Below are 19891 nucleotides of genomic sequence, written 5' to 3'. Positions count from 1 at the left end.
TGAAAACATTGATCTGAAGAAACGGTTGTAAGAGCTGCGATTTCCTCTGAAATAACATCTGTGCTATCAAAGTACAGAATAGGCAAAGAGAGAGGGTCATAACCAAAGTTAGGAAGAAGAAGTAATAACTTATGGGATTTTTTAGTTTTGCAGTGATATGCGTGTAGTGATTTTGTTTGCTTTACATCCAGAAAATAGAGAAAATAATGTGCTATGAAGACCTGTTGCTCTTCCTGAGAGCAAAGATTAGCTTTGTGTTTTCCTATCACGTTCTGGGAAATAGTCATAATGCTTTCTTGGTTTTGGGGAGTTATCTGGTAGCTGTTGTCTGCCATGGGGCAAGCACTGAGGTGTTGTTCCCTCCTGGATTTTCAGAAATCGCAGGCAACAGGAAGCAGTTGGACTTGCTTACCAGTCGTTCTCTATGGCCTGTCCATTTTCTGAACAACAGAATAAGTTCTGAGGTAGTCTTTGAATTTACTCGCATGAAGTGGGTGATCCTTTGATTATCTTTGGATGATAAAATTCCAAGTCACTTGATTGTTTCCTGTGACTGCTGTAAGAATTACAATGCTCCCTCAAGCCTTTCAGCATGCTGCTGTTTATCCTGTTGCTGACATCCATAGAGTAAGATTTCTTAGTTTGGAAATTCTTTATTCCATCTAATGCATTGCTCTGGTTTCCATTCCAGTTGCTTCTCAATCTGTTTTCATATCTATATTTTGGTTTGAAATGAAATTGCTGGGGTCCGTTTTCCGTTCCTCACAAGCTGTAGTGCTGCAGCATCTGAGGCTGTCACTGCCAGAGGGGGAGATGACATTTGTGTGACGCACATATGTGCTGTGGGCACATTTTGTAAATGTCTCTGCCTGTAGCTTGGGGATCACAGGAGCTGCTACAAGTTTGGTTGTTTGTGTTGTGTTGTTTTTTTTTTTAAAATAAAGCAGACATGGAAAAGGTTGGAGTAAAACCACGAATTGATATCTTAACTTCGTTTATTGGGAAATGTAATAGTGCATTAATTTTCCAAAATGCAGTGCTTGATCAAAGCAAGAATGAGTTGAGATTTGAAAAGATAACCTATTAAGAAATCTTTTCTGTGTGAAAAATGAAGGATACCCTTTGCCTTAATATTTTGTAGCTCTTAATATTAGAGTAAGTAGTTCCTTTTATAATACTTCTTGCAACTGATGCTTTTAGCACCAATAAATGTTTTATGCAATTTATGGAGATAAAACATGATTTGTATGCTGAAAAATTTATAATAATCTGCAGACAAAGCATTTTTATTTATGCATGTGAATAGACCTTTTTCAAATTGAAAATGGTTAACTACAGAGGCTAAATGAAACATAAAGTCTAGTGAAAAAAAATGCAAATATGGGTCATGTTTAATCATATCTGACTTTTCACCAGTTCAGTGGAAACAAGTGTTCAAAAACCATCTCTAAGGCCCTTTAGTATGTTGTGTGTGTGGGAAGAAATATTTTGCTTCTCTCATCAAGTAATGGGAATAACTCCCAGTGTTAACTGTGTTTTTCAGTAGAGCTTTAGCGCTGATATTGGGACCAGAGCCTTTGTAATTGAAACTCGGAACTCTACTTGAAGAACAGCTCAGTAGAAGTGCTCTCTTAGATCATACACTTTTATTATATTATGATTAAATGTAACATGAGAATATAAACCCAGCTTTTGCCTTAAACTCCCTGTTTTATTTGGCACTTTGACTGTTGTTACTGGCCCGTTCTTAGTGATCTTGTCATTTTTACACATCCTGTTTGTTTACCTTCAAAATGAACAGCTTTTCAGAAAATCAGATTTATTGAAGCCTGGTTTGACTGCAGAGGACCCTGGATGGGGAGATGCAGGACTTTGAGTTCAATATGCTCTGGAATTTCTCATTTTTACAACAGAACTGTTTCCTAGTTTGTAGTAATCATCAACCATTTTCTTAGTACTGACAGAGAACAGCAGAGGTCAGTGGCTGTGGGAGGAACCAAAAAGAGAGAGAGGAAAAAGAGCTTTAAGGAGCCCTTTGCACTGGTTCAGGCTTTGTCAGAATTGCTTGGCTTTTTGGAAGAACGTGATGGAATGTAACTCAAGAGGGAGAAACCTTAATGTTGTGTTGGAATGACCCTTCTTAATTACACTGGTCTTAAAAGTCTGGGCTATATATATATGTATCTGGTTTTAAAGTGTTTTAGCTATATATCTTGAGAAAGTTTCTTGCTCTCCTCCCTTCTTCCTATCCGTAAACAAGAGAGTCATAGTATTTATTTCACTGTAAGGATTGCTGACACATACAGCACTGTGATGTTCAGCTGAGAGGGTGGTGAATCACATCAGATGCTTCCCCCCCCCAAAAAAAAGAAAGTTCAGCAGAAAACGGAGAGGTCAGTGTTCAATATGTAAATACTTCCGTGCTGTTATTTTTAGTGTCATTAGAGTGTGTTCTGCTGACCTCAATAAAACCTTGTGAAAATAATTTGATTATCCAAGGCCCCACACTTGCTTATCTTCAGACTTTTTGATAACAAAAATAAGGAGTGCCCCAGGTAACAGTTTAACGTTCTTGGTCAAAGTACAAGTGTGCTGTTAGAGAAATTGCTTGCAGCATTTGGGATCAGAATAAAGGAACCCTTTGATGTTGACTCTGCTCGGGTTATTGGGTTTCTTTCTCTGAGACAGCATCCTGTACAACATCTCAAATACAAGAAAAGCAGCATAGAGAGTAGTGGTTAGTACAGGCTACATTCAGAAATTATATTCTGTAATAAATTCTTGGCAGTGTTTTTAAAACATAAGGTGGAATTAATACTCCAAAAGTGGTTGTATTAACAATGCTAAAAAGTGCTATTTTTCCCTGAAGTGTACTTCCCACTCAGGCAGGGGTTTAAACCAAAAAAATCCAAACCTGCTGGAATAAAAAAACTTGCTATAGGAGAAAAAATTTTGGAGGAGAGAGAAAAAAAAGTTGCTGTTCTATTCTTTTTTTCCTTCATAGTTCAAATGCATCATATTTTACAGGTGAACCAAGGGTCATTCCTAGATTATGTGGCTGTTCAGCTGTTATCGAAGTCACAGCCAAGGTGCTAGTTCTGATCATAAGACTTAAAAGATAAAAAGCAATGCTTGCATGCTTCTTTGTATAGAATACTTGGGTAAAAGAGCAAGGGTAAGTGGCACTGATGTATTTCACTTCGTATGGCAGTGCAGCCCTGTTTCACCAGCCTGTCCTAGACTTGTGTTTAGTATCCTAAGTATGTTCTTAAAATCTCCAGGGCTGCTTCTTCCATGGAAAGTGTTTTAGTAAGTCTTGGCATGATCTGTATTGTTGCTGGAATGGCTCGGGGAGTTAATCATTCTGCTCCTGTTACAATTGTTGAAGCAAATTGTTTTTCCAGTTCTTGTCAGCGGGAGTTTTCTGGCCTTTTTTTTTTTTTTTTTTAAGTCACACCCACCAATCTATAAAGTTTAAGGGCTGAAATATAAAGTCAGTTATATTTTAAAGTAGAATTTGGGTGTGTGATAAGGTGTGTTCCACCCCAGTTGCTATTATCAGCCTACTCCATGGTCGCTGCACTGGGAGAGGACAGCAGTGGATGTTTATTCCCTGTTGTATACCCAGAGGGAACGTCTTTGATTTCCCAGTTACTGGTGGGACAGTATCTGTAAAATACAGAACTGAATGTATGAATCAAGTCTTCATCAATGTCTTTAGTTACTTATGGGCAAATGTGGTTGCTGGAGCGTTGTAGTTCTCAAGTTCTTGGATTATTAGTTTGTAGGTGCTGTCCTGAGTGTCGCTGCAGTGATTGCTATTAGTTACCAAGTACTTTGTGGCTTCCTCCACAGCTGCGTGGGCAGGGGCATAGCACAGTCCCCATAAAACTTGCGGGATAAGTAACAAAAGTTGGCAGCCTTAGCCAGAATGTCTCTGAAGTTGAATTAAGGGCAATGTGCTCAGCTAGGGTAGCTCCACCATCACGATTTTATTTATTATGCCACTCTCCCCATATTGCTTAATAAAGCTTAAAATACCTGAAACCGTTAAGTATTTACTGTGGACAGGCACTGAAAAACTGTGTATCCAGAGGAAGCACAGTCCTTTAAAAAATTTAGTTTTGTCTGTCTCTGGAGTTTGTTTTCATGTGTTTGTTACTTGAAAAGAGTGCTTCAGCAGTGTTTGGTTTTGTGTATGTTTCATTGCTAATACTTACTCATTTTATTACTTGATACAGTCCTTACTGAATATTGTCATTTGGTTTGCTTTTGAAATGGTGATAGACAAAACATTTTGCAGTAATGCATTATGCTGTTACTGCTTGTTCCTTTGCCATTAACTGGGTGTGATTCATATTGATTTCAGTCTTTGTTTTGAAAAGTATTAGTTATATAAGTATTAGTATTAGACTAGGCATATCTTTATAGCTTGCCTCGAATATGTAATTTGACTGATTTTTTACACATGTGAAATACTTTGTTTTCATGTGGATGTTTGAAGTACATGTGTAGTAATAGAAAATGTTGCTGGATGATTTTGATTGCCCTTAACAGAACTTCCATTCTGATTATAAGCTTTCAAGATGGGCCTTGTGGGACCTTTGGTTTTTGCACCCAGACAAGCATTTAGGATTTTGTGTTCATACTGACAGATGTTAGACAAATAACAGCAGAATTATGTGTTAAAAAGACTGGTTCAGGATCACTATTTGAAAACACAACAAACTTTTTTTTACAGTTACCAGGCTAATATCTGAGAATATGTTTACTTGCTATATGTGTATGGAGATGTAATGCGGAATCGTGACTCTCAGATTTCAGTGGTGGTAGGGAAATGTGGGATTTTCTAAACAGAAATCATTGGCTTATTTTGTTTTGCTTGTACCAAAAAGGGAAAATCAAGTAAAATAGGTATCTCAAATATGCTGAGGCCTTTGTCTTCTATGCTGCAGCAATTGCTTGGATACCCACTCCCATTTCTCACGGGTGGTAAAATAACGATGTGCTTTGTGCATAAATCTAAGTGCCATGGAATTCCGACAACCAAGGTGGTAATTACTTAGTTGTGGTTCTAGTTATATATTTTGCGTAAGGGAGTGAGTTGTGACTGTCCTGGAGAGTGGCTGGGTGTATTTCAGTCTTTGCAATTAGCAAGAGGATGTAAGTGGGTGTGACTGCTCTGCACATCATTGGGTCAACGCAGTGCTGGAAACCACTTTTATTTTTCTTGATCTCCTGCAAATTAAAAAGAAAAGAATGAAGATTACTTGTTTTTACTGAGTTTGGATAAAGAGAATAGAGTACAACAGTATTAATCAGCTGTGTTCTTGCAGTAAAGTTACGTGTGGTTAACATTAACCTCTCTGAACCCTGTAGACTTCAGTAGAGACTGCACATATGTTTTAAGGGAAGCTTATACTTATTTATCTCTTGTACATGTATTATGAAGATCTTACTCCTTTGAAAGTCAGTTTGAGATTGTTCCTATGAATTTCAGTAAGACTTGCTGCAAGTTCTTAAAAATCTCAGGAAGCATAAGTTAAAAACATTACATGGGAAAAGAATTAAATTTACTCTGCTAAGTAGTTTAGGCTTTGCAGCATAGCTGTCACCTTTTTGTATGTGCCCCTTGTTGAGGTTCTTTATTTAAATACATTCTGATCTCTCCCCTCTCTCCTTCCCACATCCCAAATCATGGGAGATTGCATCCTGTTCAAACTGAAGGTGGTGACAAATAGTGTTGTCTCTGATTCTGGTGGAATCAGGAGATTTTTGTGTTGCATATTCAGCATCTAAATATGCTGAATATCAAAATGCTGAAGGCTGCTAAGTGCTCTTTTTTTTCTTGCATCCACTTTACTGATCCATGTACCTGCATTGTACTTTAAAGTTTATTTCTACTTGACTGCTTTTTAGAGTTCTGCTCTACTTTGAATCAGAATGCCACTGGAGGTCATGGTGCGCAAAACAATGCAACTACCAAAACAAAGCCTGAAATTTAAAAATGTATGATGGGTCAGGAAACTTAAAATATGTTTTTAAATATGGCATTCCTAGGAATTTTTGTAGTGCATATTGGCAAATCTGATTCATAACAGCTTTTGTGTTCATGCTACAAGTGGGATATTTTCCGTTTGTTTTGACAACTCATTCTTTACTTGAATTAATATTAGCATTTATTTCTAACAAAACAGTACATTTTTTTTGAGGGCATATGGTAAATAAGTGACAGCCCTGACCAAATTTAAAGCCTAGGTAAGAACATAAAAGAGGTAAATGCCACAGGGGATAAGTCTCATGTTACATATGCATGATTGTAAATTAACTGAGTGTTCAACCTGTTACTTTCAGGTCTCTGTAAATATTGATTAGATTTTTCAGTAGTTTGTATTTTGTCAGAAATGTAGGTTGTTTTGATTAAGGAAGTTTTGGAGGACAAATACTCTTTAAAGGACATTGTCAAGAGAGTTTTCCTACTTATTTAATAGTTTCATTTGTAAGAATCCCTAGAAATGTGAAAATGAAAACTCCTTTGTTAGGCTGCTGTGCTCCATTTCATGTGCATATTAGTTTTTCTCATAGGGTTGCTGATAAGTGTTGTGCTTTCTGGCATTGACCTATTTTTCAGAAAAAAGAATTGAAGCATTTGTTTTGAAAAAAGAAAAACACATTTAAAGAATTACATGGACTTTGCAAACAGATTTAAGAAAATGAAAGGTAGGTCAAATTTTGGGCCTACAAAACCGACAATGTCCTTTGCTTGTAACATGTATGCCTTATTTGAGACACTTCTGTTCCAAATGATGTTATATTAATCAGTGGCAGAAAAATATATAAATGACAATATTATATTAATCATAGTTAATTGCTTCCCATTTTGCATTTTTGTATGTTTTCTAATGTCAGCAAATGGTGACAGCCTACTTTGAGATCTGTTATTTGTGCAATGTCATCACTTCAGTTGCTGTCAGTTTGTAACATAAAAGGTTGTTTTATGAAAGGTTTAAAATAAATTATAACAGCCTGAAGTGTGTCAGGAAGAGCTTGCTTGTACTCTGGTTTTGATTCTATAGCATGGTACTGCCTTCAGCTCCCCCCCTTGATGTGAGGCACACAAAGGTGCACTTCTGTTACAGGAGTGACAGCAGGTGCAGGTAGGATTTGGCAGGAGGGAGGAAACTAGGGGTTTTTTTCTTTAATTTTTAAAAAAAAATACATCTTGTGCTATGGTTTGTCTGATAATTTGTAAGTTCCCATGCTACCAAAGGTATGTAGGTTGTAATTCAAGAGCTCTCCAGTTTTGGTTATGAAGCTGGGTGATCCATTCATTAATCCTCTGGTTTGTGAGAGAGCCACAGTCACTTCACATGCTTGTGCATGGGGCTGGCCTCCTGTCGAGTTCTGCATTTGAAAGCTGCTAAGATGTTACTTTCCCTAAAAGCTGGACTAGAATAAGGTTTGAGACTTGTTTTCTAAGAGCAGCTAGTCTAAATTGCAGCTCTGAAAATGCTGTTCTGTTAGCTGCACGCTGAATAGCTGCTACGTAGAAACAACTGCTCTGTCTGTGCATATTTATACCTGGTATTATTTTAGAAAAATTCCAGCACTCACTGGCATGGTAGCTGTTACTGGGGCAAGAGCTTCACCACCATACTATTTCCATGGGGTCTGGGGGAGCAAAATACCCAAACTAACAGCTGGATTAGAGCTGTAGAGAAGACTGTTGTTTTTCTTAAATACATTTAGATAACCTTAAGGGCCTGACTTATACCCAACAAAACCAGGAAGTTCAGAGTTAAGGCTTCTCACTCCATCTCCAGTGCTCACTGGAGCTCTTGGCTCTCAAGCAGGGGTGGTAATGGGGGTCACACACACTCCTCAGATCCTTGCTCGCTTAGGCAAAATGTTTGCTGCATGAGCGGTGCCGACTGTTCCAGGTACATCTGTTTACAATACACCTGCTGTCCTGTGCAAGGTGCTGTGTGTGTCTCAACAGTCCCTCCATTCCCCTGGTGTGTTAATGGCTGGCAGCAGCACAGCAGGTGTAGTGGAAAGCCAGCAGCGAAAGGGAGAAGAGTACAGATGCAGTGAGAAGCTTTAACTTTGAGTTTCCTGACTTCTGTGAGCACAAGTCAGACCCTTAATGTTGTTTTAATGTATTGTTTGTGTTTAATTTTTAGTAAAAATTTGAACGCCATCCAGGCTACAGAGGTTGCAGTGGATAAGAAGTTTAAAAGCTTTGGTTCAAGATAACAGGAGGCTGCAAGAAAAAGTAAAGACATGGAAATGAGGATGGAATGACAGGCTGCTATTTTGCCTCAGAATACTGAAGATTGTAAAGCATTGAGAAATCGAATTCATGACCCTGGAAATCAAGCTCAGATTAAGAAATGTCAGGTTGGTAGGGGTTCCTGAACGTCTCAAGTTAGGATAAACTGAGATTGTTTTCCCATAATAAAGATGCAAAGATGTGGGGGTGGATGGTCTAATTTTTGTTATGTGTTATGTGAAATGCTATACCATATACTTAAATAAGCCAGCTAAGCAAATCTACTTTTTTAAATTAGTTTCGTATTTGTGCAGTTGAATGTCACTTTTGACTGGTTTATGATTGTTCCTGTCTCTCACTGAGTTGCCTGATTTACAGTTAAATAAATGGAAAATAATGCTCTTAAATACACATTGCTTTATCCTTCCACTCCAAGGGTCTGCTGCAAAGCCAAACACATGGTGCAGTGTGACATTTCTAGATAAGAAACAGGCAGAACATATCTAAATGGTGGAAGAAGTAGTTTTGTGTTCAGAGGGTTCTGATTCATAGCAAAACTGTGTCTTTCCAAATGTAAAGTTTAAATAGTGACTGCCACTGTGATAAAGTTACTGTAAGTTTACTGAAGTGTTGAGTTATTGTCTGCCTTTCAGTGATATGGTATTTAGGCAGAAAGATTGTGCAACAGGAAATCTGTGCTGAAGTTCAGAAAGGATTTTTGTTTTCGTGGTCAAGGTCACTGGATGTATTTGAGTTCTGAGGTCTCCTAAGAAAATCTGAGATTCTCCCAAGGAGGATTTATTGTTCTAGTTGTTTTTTTGACTGTTCTTTCAATGCTTAGGGGGCTCTGTCTGGGGTGTCACTTAGCACTGGCATGAGACACAAATAACTTGGTTGAAATTGAGAGATACTTTGTGAGGGGAAAACCAGACCATGCCTTTATGTGTTTTAGAGATATCATTGTTTCTAAAGATTGTCTTTTGTGATGCTATTTTTCATTATTTTCTGAGATAGTCCTAGTCAGAAGAGTGTTTCTTAAAAGTGACAGTTTTTAATGTCATGTTCTGTTATCTGTTTGGGTTATATTTGCTTTTCTGTTGACAGAGGGGCTTTAGTTGTAGCTCTAAGGGAATAATCTCTGCCATATTTTTCATCGTTCATCTTCAGCAAATTCAGTTTTAAACTTCTGTTTTCTTTTTTCAATTTCACTTTTGCTGTCTGTCATTCAAACTTGGGGTTGAAATCCTGGCTTTGCTGCACTGACCATATTTAGATTATGACCATAATGTTTCAGTTGTAAAATAAGCACAGTTATTCTATATGAATAGAATATGAAGAGGACTTGCAAGGCCATTTTTAGATTTGTTTCAAGGCAGTTATAATTTATTAAAGCTGTTACATTTACTATTTTGAAAGAAACGTGAACAAGTCTATATAACATGCTTCATTTTAGGGTGTTTCTAAATAAATTTCATGTGGAATTTTATAATTAAGTTTCCATTAAAGGTTAGTAATCATTCTCTGCAAACTAGGTAGCTTTACATTGTGTGTTCATGTAGTGTTTGTGTCCTGAACCACATTATTAGTTTGTGGTTTATTTGCTAAAAATGACTGTATCATGGTTATGTGACGGTTTCTGGTGCAACAGGTAGCAATAGTAAGTTAGCAACATGCATGATTTTTAAAAAGTATGTTGAAAATATTTCCATTTAATTTTGTTGACTGGGTATCACTGAAAGAATCTGTGTACCAAAGGTATTTCTAAGCATGCCTATCACTGTAGAGGTTAGGAATTGCTAGTTTTACAACAGAGAATATTTTTCAGGAGTGTTGTATCCATGGAAAGCTTTCTTAGTGCATACTTTTCACATCAGAATGCCTGTCTGTTATGGTGGGAGCACTGCAGAGTCAGGCCATTGGCACCAGCAGTTGTTGGGGCTGTGGGACTAGAACAGAAAAGAACCGAAAGTAGTGGCTCTTGACCTGTCATCTTCAAGTGTAAAAACTGTTTGAATAGGTGAGGAACTTAGATGGCAGAATGTTCTAGGGCTGACCTGTTAGCCTGATTTGATTAAGGGTAGACGTAGAATTTTTTAGAGCAGGCTCAACAGTTGAGACTATGAGGACAAGAGTCTCCCAAGCTGTGCTCCAGACCTGAGCTTGGTCCCAGTGGGGAAGCAATATACTGTTTCCCTTGACTTGTGAAAATCTTCGAGCAGCTGTTTTCCTTCACCAGGTATCATGTACAGCTGGGACTCTACTAATTTTCTGTCCACTGAAATGCAAATGAGTCTTTCAGGGCTTGCTTTTTGACACAGGCTGAGATTTGAGATGCAGGGATTGCTTATAGAAGGTAGCTGGGGTACCTCAGTCTTTTGTGTTAATGTTGGGTTCATTTGTATTATCAAGCAATAAGTAATGTTTTTAAATTCACACTGCAACAAAAATATGTTGTTGAAATTAGCGTACAAGAAATCTAGCCTGCTTCACTTTGCAGTGTTTAAAACTACTTATTTTAAAAGGGGGAAACAAAATGTACTTTATTCTCATTCTTCCTTTTCCTGATCTATGCAGGAAGACTTTTTTTCCACCCACGCTTAACTACTTCTGTTTAAATGTAATAGTTTAATATTATTCCCTTGAGTACTTTTGAATATTTATAGCATCTATGCTGTTAAAAAGATGCTTTTTAAATATCTTGTTATAAGGATTACTTTTCATTTGAAGACTCCATAAAGAGGGTATAAGTGAAATCTGCACTTTCAACTGATTTTCTTTCCCCCAGATATTTTCTTTGTCACTCGATTTTGTTCCAAGCATGATGTTGATTTAAGGAGGGACATTATGGTCATATTTTGTAAGAGTTTTCAGTGGTGGATTAAGCATGATGTATTTGTTTGACTAAGCTAGGCAGAATTGTTTTGTAAAACTTTTAAGTCTAGGCAAACCTACATCCATCAGCAAATAGCTTGTACACTCGCACACTGGATCTTCAGTAAACTCAAAATTTTGCTCTTGTAGGCTTTTTTTTCAGTTAAATTGTAGCAGATCATCATCATCTATGTAAATTGAAAACTCAAATCCTCACTGAGTTGCTTATGATACTCCATAAGCTATATAACTCTTACAAGCCTGGGCAAGATATTTCTCACTCTGTCTAGAGCTGACAAAGGTGTGGAACCCAATCAAAATGTTAACCTTGGATAAGATTGCACTGGCACTTTTTACTAGTGCAGTAAGGATGTAAAACAAATGCACCCTTAGTGGATTTATCCATCATCCAGCCTCCTGAGCCTCCATGGCATTTTTTAATTAGGTCTTCTGTGTCTGATTGATTGCTGACAGTAAACTCGTTTCTGTTTTACTAGTTTCAGTGCTTGAAATCTTTTTCTGCCATCAGCATAAACAGACTAGCCATAACATGTTGTTTTTATTACATTTGCATGGCTTGAGTAACAAGTCTTTGTTTCTCCACAGGCATTCGACCTCCGATCATGAATGGGCCCATGCACCCGCGCCCTTTGGTAGCATTGCTGGATGGCAGGGATTGTACAGTAGAAATGCCTATTCTGAAGGATGTAGCCACAGTGGCATTTTGTGATGCTCAGTCTACGCAAGAAATTCACGAAAAGGTAATATTTAGAGGTACAATTGAGATGTTTTAGAAAGCAGGAATATTGTAATGGTGATGAACAGATACAGTGTTGTGTTAGCTGTGATGAGTTTAGCTGTTGCATTTTAGTTAATAGTTGCTTAACTTAGTGAGTTTCTGCTCAATTCCAATAAGTGATGAAGCCTGATGATGAAACAAAGATGAAAATACCTGTTGAGGTTTGCTTTGGTATAGTGTATCTCTGACTGGATGTTGTCCATATGCTTACTTACTGAATTAGATTAATGGAGAGCATTACCTCTGAGATAATTATATTATTGCATGATATTTTGAAATGCTTCTTGAAAGCACTGTTGCTTAGCCTTCAGGTGGAATGCCAGATCTCAGTGTTGGATTGTCTGTGGGAGAAATTCAAATGCCAAATATTCCTTCATCTGATTAAAAAATGAAATTAGGCCTTGCAGCTTCTATGGAGGTGAAAAAATTTAATCAATAGGACACCAGAGGTTAATTTCAACCTTCTTCTTAACATCTGATGAAAAAGACCAATGTTTTTGGTGTGCATACAACTGAAACCATTCAGTATTATGATGAATGAGAACCTAGTAACTAACCTGAGAAGAAATGCAAAAATGAAAACTTACCTGTCTTCATGGGTATTTGGAGATGCATAGAAATGGGTACTGCTGGGGTTTGTATTAAATTATTTTGTATTTTAAAAAAGGATAACTTGTGAGGGTGAAAGACAATAATCTAAGTATAATAATTTATTAATTTTGAGAAATATTCAATCTTTTTTCTCTCAGTTCCCTATTATCTTTTTATATATTGCTTTAGTCTTACTGCGTTCCTATCTCACACCGTTGTCATAAGTTTGAAATAGCTTGATTCCATTTATAAGGACTAAATAACACGTGGAGAATAAGTAATATATGTGCTTTTCCCAATTTTTTGGTAGGTAACAGCAGTCTAGTCCTCAGATAAACACTGTAACATTGGCAACTGCTTCAGCTTTATAGTTTTATGTTTGCTTATTGACATGGACATAATTTACTTCTGATGCATCAAGCCTGGGGAATTCCTGTGTGACATGGATGCCTTGCCTTAGAAACGCTCAGTATTTCCTTTTACCAGTGGAGTGAAGTAAAGGAACTTTTCAGATCTTCAGACTGAAAGTCAGTTTGTGTGTCTCAAATTGTAGCTTCAGAAAAGCGTTTAAATAACCTCTTGAGTAACACAGGTAACCTGTTGTTCATCTTCACAAGAGTGTTTTTAGAGGATTATACTAAAGCTTGCATCCTTTTTACTATATCAAAATAATTCATTCTCAGTGAGCTCAGTAATACATCTGGAAAACTTATTTTCACACAGCCACAATACAAATTTTCGGTAGCCCACAGGATGATGTTTTGCTTTGCAAAGTACCACTGTTCTGCCACGTAACAAATTTCTGCAACAAAAATTTTAAACTTTAATTCATTATGGTGTTGTGTTACTGCAACGTAGAGAGATCAGTTTTATGAAGTGTTGAGCACTGTTCATTTCCCTCTGAAGAGTATTCAGTATTTATCTGCAGTGAAAAATGGCTATTTTCCACACATCTTTAGAGTTACAGTAGAGAAATACCTGTATTTGTACAATACTTTACTTGGGAATGCTGCTTTACTAAGTACAAAATTGTTTTCTTGAAAAGTTTTAAAACTAGAAGTTGCATATTTGAAGCAGTGTCTAAAATGTTCATTTATGAATCCACATTCCTGGCCATCCAACAAGTTCATTCTCTGTGCCGTTGCTTTGGAAGGCAACTTGGATGGTGGGGATACATTTACTCCCTTTTGAAAATAAGGCTGCCAGTGCCTAAGTGAATGCTGACATTTACTGAGAGTGACCCAAAGTTCTGAAATAACTTTGTTGTTAGAGGACAACCATGGGAAACGGCCCATCTTCTTCCCCACATAAGACAACTTACTACACTTCAGAAGTTACTTGTGTGTAAGGTTTTAATGATTTAAATTTCGGGGGGGTTGTTTTCTTCATTCACCCTTGTTTTCAAGCCAGTCTGAAAGGTTGCAATATAGATACGTTTATGCTTTGACTCCTAAGTTCTGTTTTACTGGAGATGTTGCATATGGCTGGGTGAAGTTGAGCATTCTGTGTGTCAATCTGTATCATGGGATAACTGGGAACAGGATTCACTTTATCTTATCATGAAACTTCTGTCAGTGTAAAAAAAACCAATAAGATTTTGGTGGTTAAATTGATTTCTTAACAGAGATTGCATTACTATAAAATAAGAAACAATTTTAAAACAGTAACTTTTATTATTATTTTACAATTTATTATATGTAAATCAGTCTTCTGAATAACCATCTCAGACTGTCTCCAAACGTATATGTGGTGTTTTTTCTGCCAAAAATACAGATGCTCATCCAAGAAAAAAATATTTAAATAGTTTGCATCCATCCTCATGCCTGGTCACCTTGGCTTTTCAGGTCACCTTGCTTGTTTTTTCACTGTCTCATGCTCTGTCAGCTCTCTCCCTCTTTTTTTTCCTTTCTCCCCCCTTTCTCTCCCCCCCAAATCCCTCATCCTTTCAGTGCCATTCATGGTTTACTGCTTTTCCTAGCTCTTTGGCAGCCTACCCAGCACTTCTGATTTCTGCAGTATTGCTCCTTCTTTCTTCTTCCATACCTTTGAAGGCGTCAGACTCAAACACACCCTTGATGTCTTTTTGGAGTTCAAATTCTTTAGTCTTTGGGCTTCCTGACTTCTGTATATGGAGTAACATGGAGTGTGCTGTGCAGCTCCAGAGGGCTAAAAGTAAACACAGTATGCAAGATCTGGTAATAGACAGCCAAGCAGAGACAAAATAAAGTGATCCTTGCAAACCCAGATGAAAATACAGGAAGCACAGAGGATTAGGAATGATCTCTAAAGCAAAACAGGTGGGCTGGTAAGAAGTAAAGAGTTTGTTTGAAGCTGTGTACATTTTCTCATTTTCTTTTTCTGTAATTACTTTGTTTCCTACATCTTGTCAGAGATCAGTTAAAAAAAAAACCAAAACCAAAACAGAAAAAACCAACCCAAAAAACCCACAAAAAACCAAAAACAGAGTATGTGTTTTGGACTGGATTTACAGCTTCATGCAGATACGCAGAACATTAAAGAGAACAGACTGCTTGGTTGAAGTGTGAAAGTAGTCTGAACCTTTGCTCCAGCCTTAGGAGTGATGGAGTTAAGCTACAATGTATCCGATCCCTTGACTCGTTACAAAAGCACAAAATAGAATCATCTTAACAGGGATACTACATTTCTGTATTTTCAGTCTAAGCTAAAAAAACGTAACTATTGCCATCTAAAGCTCTAGAACAGGCTGCCCAGGGAGGTTGTGGAGTCCCCTTCTCTGGAGATATTCAAAACTCCCGTTCTGTGATTGTAAATTCAAAATCTGAACTATCTATTCAATGATGTAGGACTTGAAATTTTTCAGTCGCACTTCTGCATAGGAATTAAATGTAGAAACAGTTCCAGTCCTTACAGTTTTGTCTGTTTCAAAGAGCTGAAGGACTTTGGTACACAACAAATGTTTTGAAACTGATACAAACAAATCAAGAATGGTGCTGTTGTTCAGCTGAGGCTTCTATTGGGTCATGTTATACCAACGGTTAACAAAGATATTTTTCCAGCTTCAGATTCTTCTTTGTTTAGCAGTAAAGCTGCAATCTTGCATTTGTACCATCAGTGCTGTTTATATTCATGATGCAGTTGAAGCATTTTAGTTTTCTGTCAAAACTGAATTCTCAAAAAATAGAGATTGAAAGGAAGCTGCCCTGCTGAAAACAATCATGTATACTTGGGAGTAAACTGTCACCTTGGAGCTGATCCAAAACCTTGCAAATTTTTCCTTGTAAATCAGGAAAAATCTGAATAAGTCTTGGATCAAATTTGTTACGAAAGACTTTGAAAAAATAAAGGGAATCCTAAAAACTTTTGCTATACCTTGCTATCCAACAAAGTAGTTTGGTACAGCTGTCACGGTGAGGAAGTCCACAAAATCACATAATGTATTCAATGACCCTTTGTCAACATCTCAGATTTGTCAGGGCCAATAATTCAGGTCAAGTGCAGCATTCCAGGAAGGGGCAGGCTCCCAGTGTCTCTTGAGCTAATACCCTCTCAAAAGCAGAATGGAAGCGCTGCTGTACCCCACAAACAGCATATATCAATCTTACAGACAGACTAGAGTCTAGTATTGTTGGTTATCAACTAACGTTTTCTTTCCTTTCCCAGTACCAGGTTTTACTATAGATCACTGAGCCTTGAAAATTGCTGGTAATTATTAAAAGTATTTTTGAGGCAGAGGTGTGTGGGTTGGTGCATTGTCATCACTGACTTCCGTGACATTAATGATCCTTTGGTGTAGATATTCAATCCATTGTAGTGTCTGATAGACTTGAACTGAAATGGATTCAGCCTTGTTAATAGAACACACAAGTTAACACATAGAACTCCTCTTGAAGATTTTTCATGAAAGCCTTTATTAAAAGTGTTTTCGGAGTCTATATTTACAAATTGACGTCTGTCCTTAAATCCTGGCTTTCAATGACAGGTTTCAATACAGTTTTTAAAAGGAAGTTTGCTATGGGCTGTGAAGGTTATTTGGATATTTGTGAGTGTATTTGTATGTATATGTGTAGTCTCCAGCTATATGAATATATTTCTCAGTAGTATTATTTTTGAAGGATTAGAAATGCATTATTATGGGTTGTGTGTGTATATATAGTTTATACAGTCTGTGGGTAAGTGTGCTTTTAGAGATACTGTTTTCAGGAGTCTGCAAGTCAGTTTTGTTTATATTTGTGTAAAATATTTATACTAACTTGTATTTATATATGGTATAAATGTAAATATTAATATTTAGGGTATACACAAGGAGGTATCCTGGTTGAATAAAGTGTATATCATGAAATGAGTAGGTGACTGACAGCACCACGGATCATAGGAATCTAACATCTAGCTGATAGTCTCATAAAGAGAAACAGGAACTTGTAAAAAGCAGCAGAGTTTTGGAGACCTACTAAATATAATTTGAGCATGCTGGCTTTTCCTTGTGGTTTTAATGGCAGTATTTTCACATGGACCCTTTTAATGTTGTAGTGAGGCTTTGAGAGCAGCTACAATACTGCTGCAGCTTTCCCTGTGTGGCAGACTATTGATCACAAATTTGACATGTAGCTTTTTCTTGCAAGGCCTACTTAGTTCAGGCAAAGTACGTTTTTTTCCACTAAAGTGTGCAAAACATCGTAAGTCTGTTGGTGACACTGGAAGATATTTTTTGGAGATGACACATTAAACTCCCAAGTCCAAGAAAGGCAATACCCTGTAGTTTCTAGAACCAGAGGAAATACAGCAGATTCTAATGATGATTTTCTAGAAGTCCTTTAAAAATTATGACATATTGTCATATTCGGTATGTAACTTATAAATATGTTCTGTCTTTGCATGGAAGTAGTTTGACCTTTTACCTACTGTTATTTTTCTATACTCTAGATTTGATCCACAAGCCTCTGAGATCAGTCTCTCTAAGTAAAATGTAGTGTATCTTTAGATGGCCAAATAATAGGAGGATTTTCTGTTCTATTCTTAGCATATTACATGTTTACTTTTTTTGTTTTTTTTTTTTGGTAAAAAAACCCAAACCAAGATGCTTATGGTTCTACCCCAAATAGTATAAGGCTTACGTGTTGCATTGCTGACTACACAGTGTTTGGCATGATGGCTAAAATAGTCTGGTGCTGAAATAAGGTGAAAAAAATAGGTAGCAAGATCATAGAATCATAGAATGGTTTGGGTTGGAAGGAACCTTAAATCTTATCTATTTCCAACCCCGCTGCATGGGCAGGGACAGGGACACCTTCCACTAGACCAGGTTGCTCAGAGCCCCATCCAGCCTGGCCTTGAACACTTCCAGGGATGGAGCTTCCACAGCTTTCCTGGGCAACCTGTGCCAGTGTCTCACCACCCTCATGCTGAATAATTTCTTCCTAATGTCTAATGTAATTCTCCCCTCTTCCAGTTTTAATCCATTACCCCGTGTCCTCTCACTACAAGCTCATATAAAAAGTCCCTCACCAGCTTTCCTGTCGGCCTCTTCAGATGCTGGAAGGCCGTTTAAAAAGGATTTCAACCTTCAGTATTCAACACTTGAGATTTATTAAATTTTTTGAAATAGAAATGTCTCCTCCTATGTTTTCATGTGTTCTCCAAGAGCCTTGGAGACCTGGCATGTTGTGAAAGCAGAGTAGTTGTTTTGAGGCTGGTGACCAACAGGAAGACCTGTCTGGACAGTTGCAGTTGGAAAAAATATCAGCTCTTTGAAGAGACCATGGAAAAGGCTTTCAACAAGCAGTAGCTTCACTTGAAAGTAAGTCTGAAGGCATAGATGTTGCAGATGGACTACATTGTCATCTGTAACAGAAGGAAGCCAACTCATGTCTTGCGTTTCAACTTTTATCTCAGATTCTTTCTTCCTGAAAAAGAATGAAGACAGGATTGGCTGTTGAAGGTGTGCAGCCACCTCTGCTTCTTCTCAAGCAGGATTTGCCCATTGTCTTTCCTCACGAGAGATGCTGACAGAGTATGGTCTGACTGCCATGTACTTGGGCTGATCTGAAATTTCTGGCTTGCTTGTTAAATGTATTATCTCACTCAGATTGACACTAGTTGATACCTTTGTACTAAAATTGTATTAGAGTTTTGTGAATGTTGTATCAGTTTCATTATGGAAAACAATTAAACAACCCACAAGTGTGCCCTGTTTGGATGAGGCTTGTGCAGCCTGGTCTAGTGGGAGGTGTCCCTGCTCATAGTGGGGAGATTGGAACCTGCTGATCTTTAAGGTCCTTTCCAACCTTAATCCTTCTGTTATTCTATGTGTTCACTACTGGGTGTGCTTCTATAGGTGATCAGTAAATGATTCCTATGCAGAATTATTTTTATGAAGATGATTCATTTTCCAAAACTGTTTACACTTCAGTTTCATGTTACACTCAGTTCAAGTTTTTATTTTACTCATTGACAAGCTTGTCAAATGTGTACCCATATGTAATGACTAAGAATATAATTTATACAAATAATTCTATGATACAGAAACTTTCTGCCTTTTTGGCATACTTCAGTCACATGTCTTGTTGCAAAAGTAGTAACATAATTTAATAATATTGTGAAGCATTAATTTGAACACAGTCACAGAAGAGTACATTTTTGGCAGAGCACTTCCTTGCAAACTGGTCCATAATCCTAGAAAAGGCTCAAACACTAAAAACAAAATTTAAAAAGATTTTTTTGTTTGTATCCGTTCGGTTCCATATGATGGGTAAATAACTTCCTGTGGAAATGGGTAGTGTTAGCATTAAGCCATAGCTGAGAAATATTTTTCCTTTTACTGAACACATTCCCAAGCTTCCAAATACTTCTCCATCTCCTCCTAGTGCCAAGCCATAATGTAGATGAGCCCAAAAGTGTAGTGTAATGGGTCCAGGCTGGTGCTCTTAAGGGTCCAAATTACAGTCTTGACTGGCTGAGTTAATAAAATATACATGATTATGAACTGGAAAACTGCTTCCCAGATGAAACACTGTTTCTAAAACGCAAAAGTCTGAGCCACTTCAACTGTCTTTTAGCCCTTATTTAAGGGCTGTTTATTCTTAGAGCAGTAGCAGCTCTCTGCATATGCAAAAACACACAACATTGGCCTTTTCTGGCACTGGAGAGGAGGGAAAGAAGGGTCTGGCTACAACATGAGCTGTAGGTAAGTCATCGTAAGCTCTAAGCTACTTTAGGCTTTATGTCTTTGACAACTAAACAGAGGATGTTTTCTCTTGTGTCACAACCATCTTAGATCAACCCTGGCATGAACGGAGGAAAAGTATGTGAGAAAACCCACAGTGGAGGACATGGCTAATTGGAGAGGACTGGGATATCATAAAGAAATTGAGGACCTTGAG

At 37.5% G+C, this 19891-nt stretch overlaps 1 protein-coding gene across 3 annotated transcripts in view; it reads left to right on the top strand.

Annotated features, from left to right (window-relative positions):
* Positions 1-19891, top strand: part of CTBP1 (C-terminal binding protein 1) — a 193598-nt gene that overhangs the window by 145846 nt on the left and 27861 nt on the right. For 2 of the 3 annotated variants that reach the window (XM_010000231.1, XM_010000230.1), the window contains exon 1: positions 11736-11904. In XM_010000231.1, the coding sequence (XP_009998533.1) occupies positions 11767-11904 (138 nt within the window). In that variant the 5' untranslated portion in view covers positions 11736-11766. Of the gene's footprint in view, positions 1-11735; positions 11905-19891 lie in introns of those variants that run through there. The other variant, XM_010000229.1, reaches the window with a different exon arrangement.

The sequence above is a fragment of the Chaetura pelagica genome, unplaced genomic scaffold (assembly GCF_000747805.2).
Source record: "Chaetura pelagica isolate M959 unplaced genomic scaffold, ChaPel_1.0 scaffold116, whole genome shotgun sequence".
NCBI classification, from domain to species: Eukaryota; Metazoa; Chordata; class Aves; order Apodiformes; family Apodidae; genus Chaetura; species Chaetura pelagica.
The sequence above is the reverse complement of the archived record's forward strand: the minus strand, read 5'-3'. Positions and strand labels throughout refer to the sequence as shown.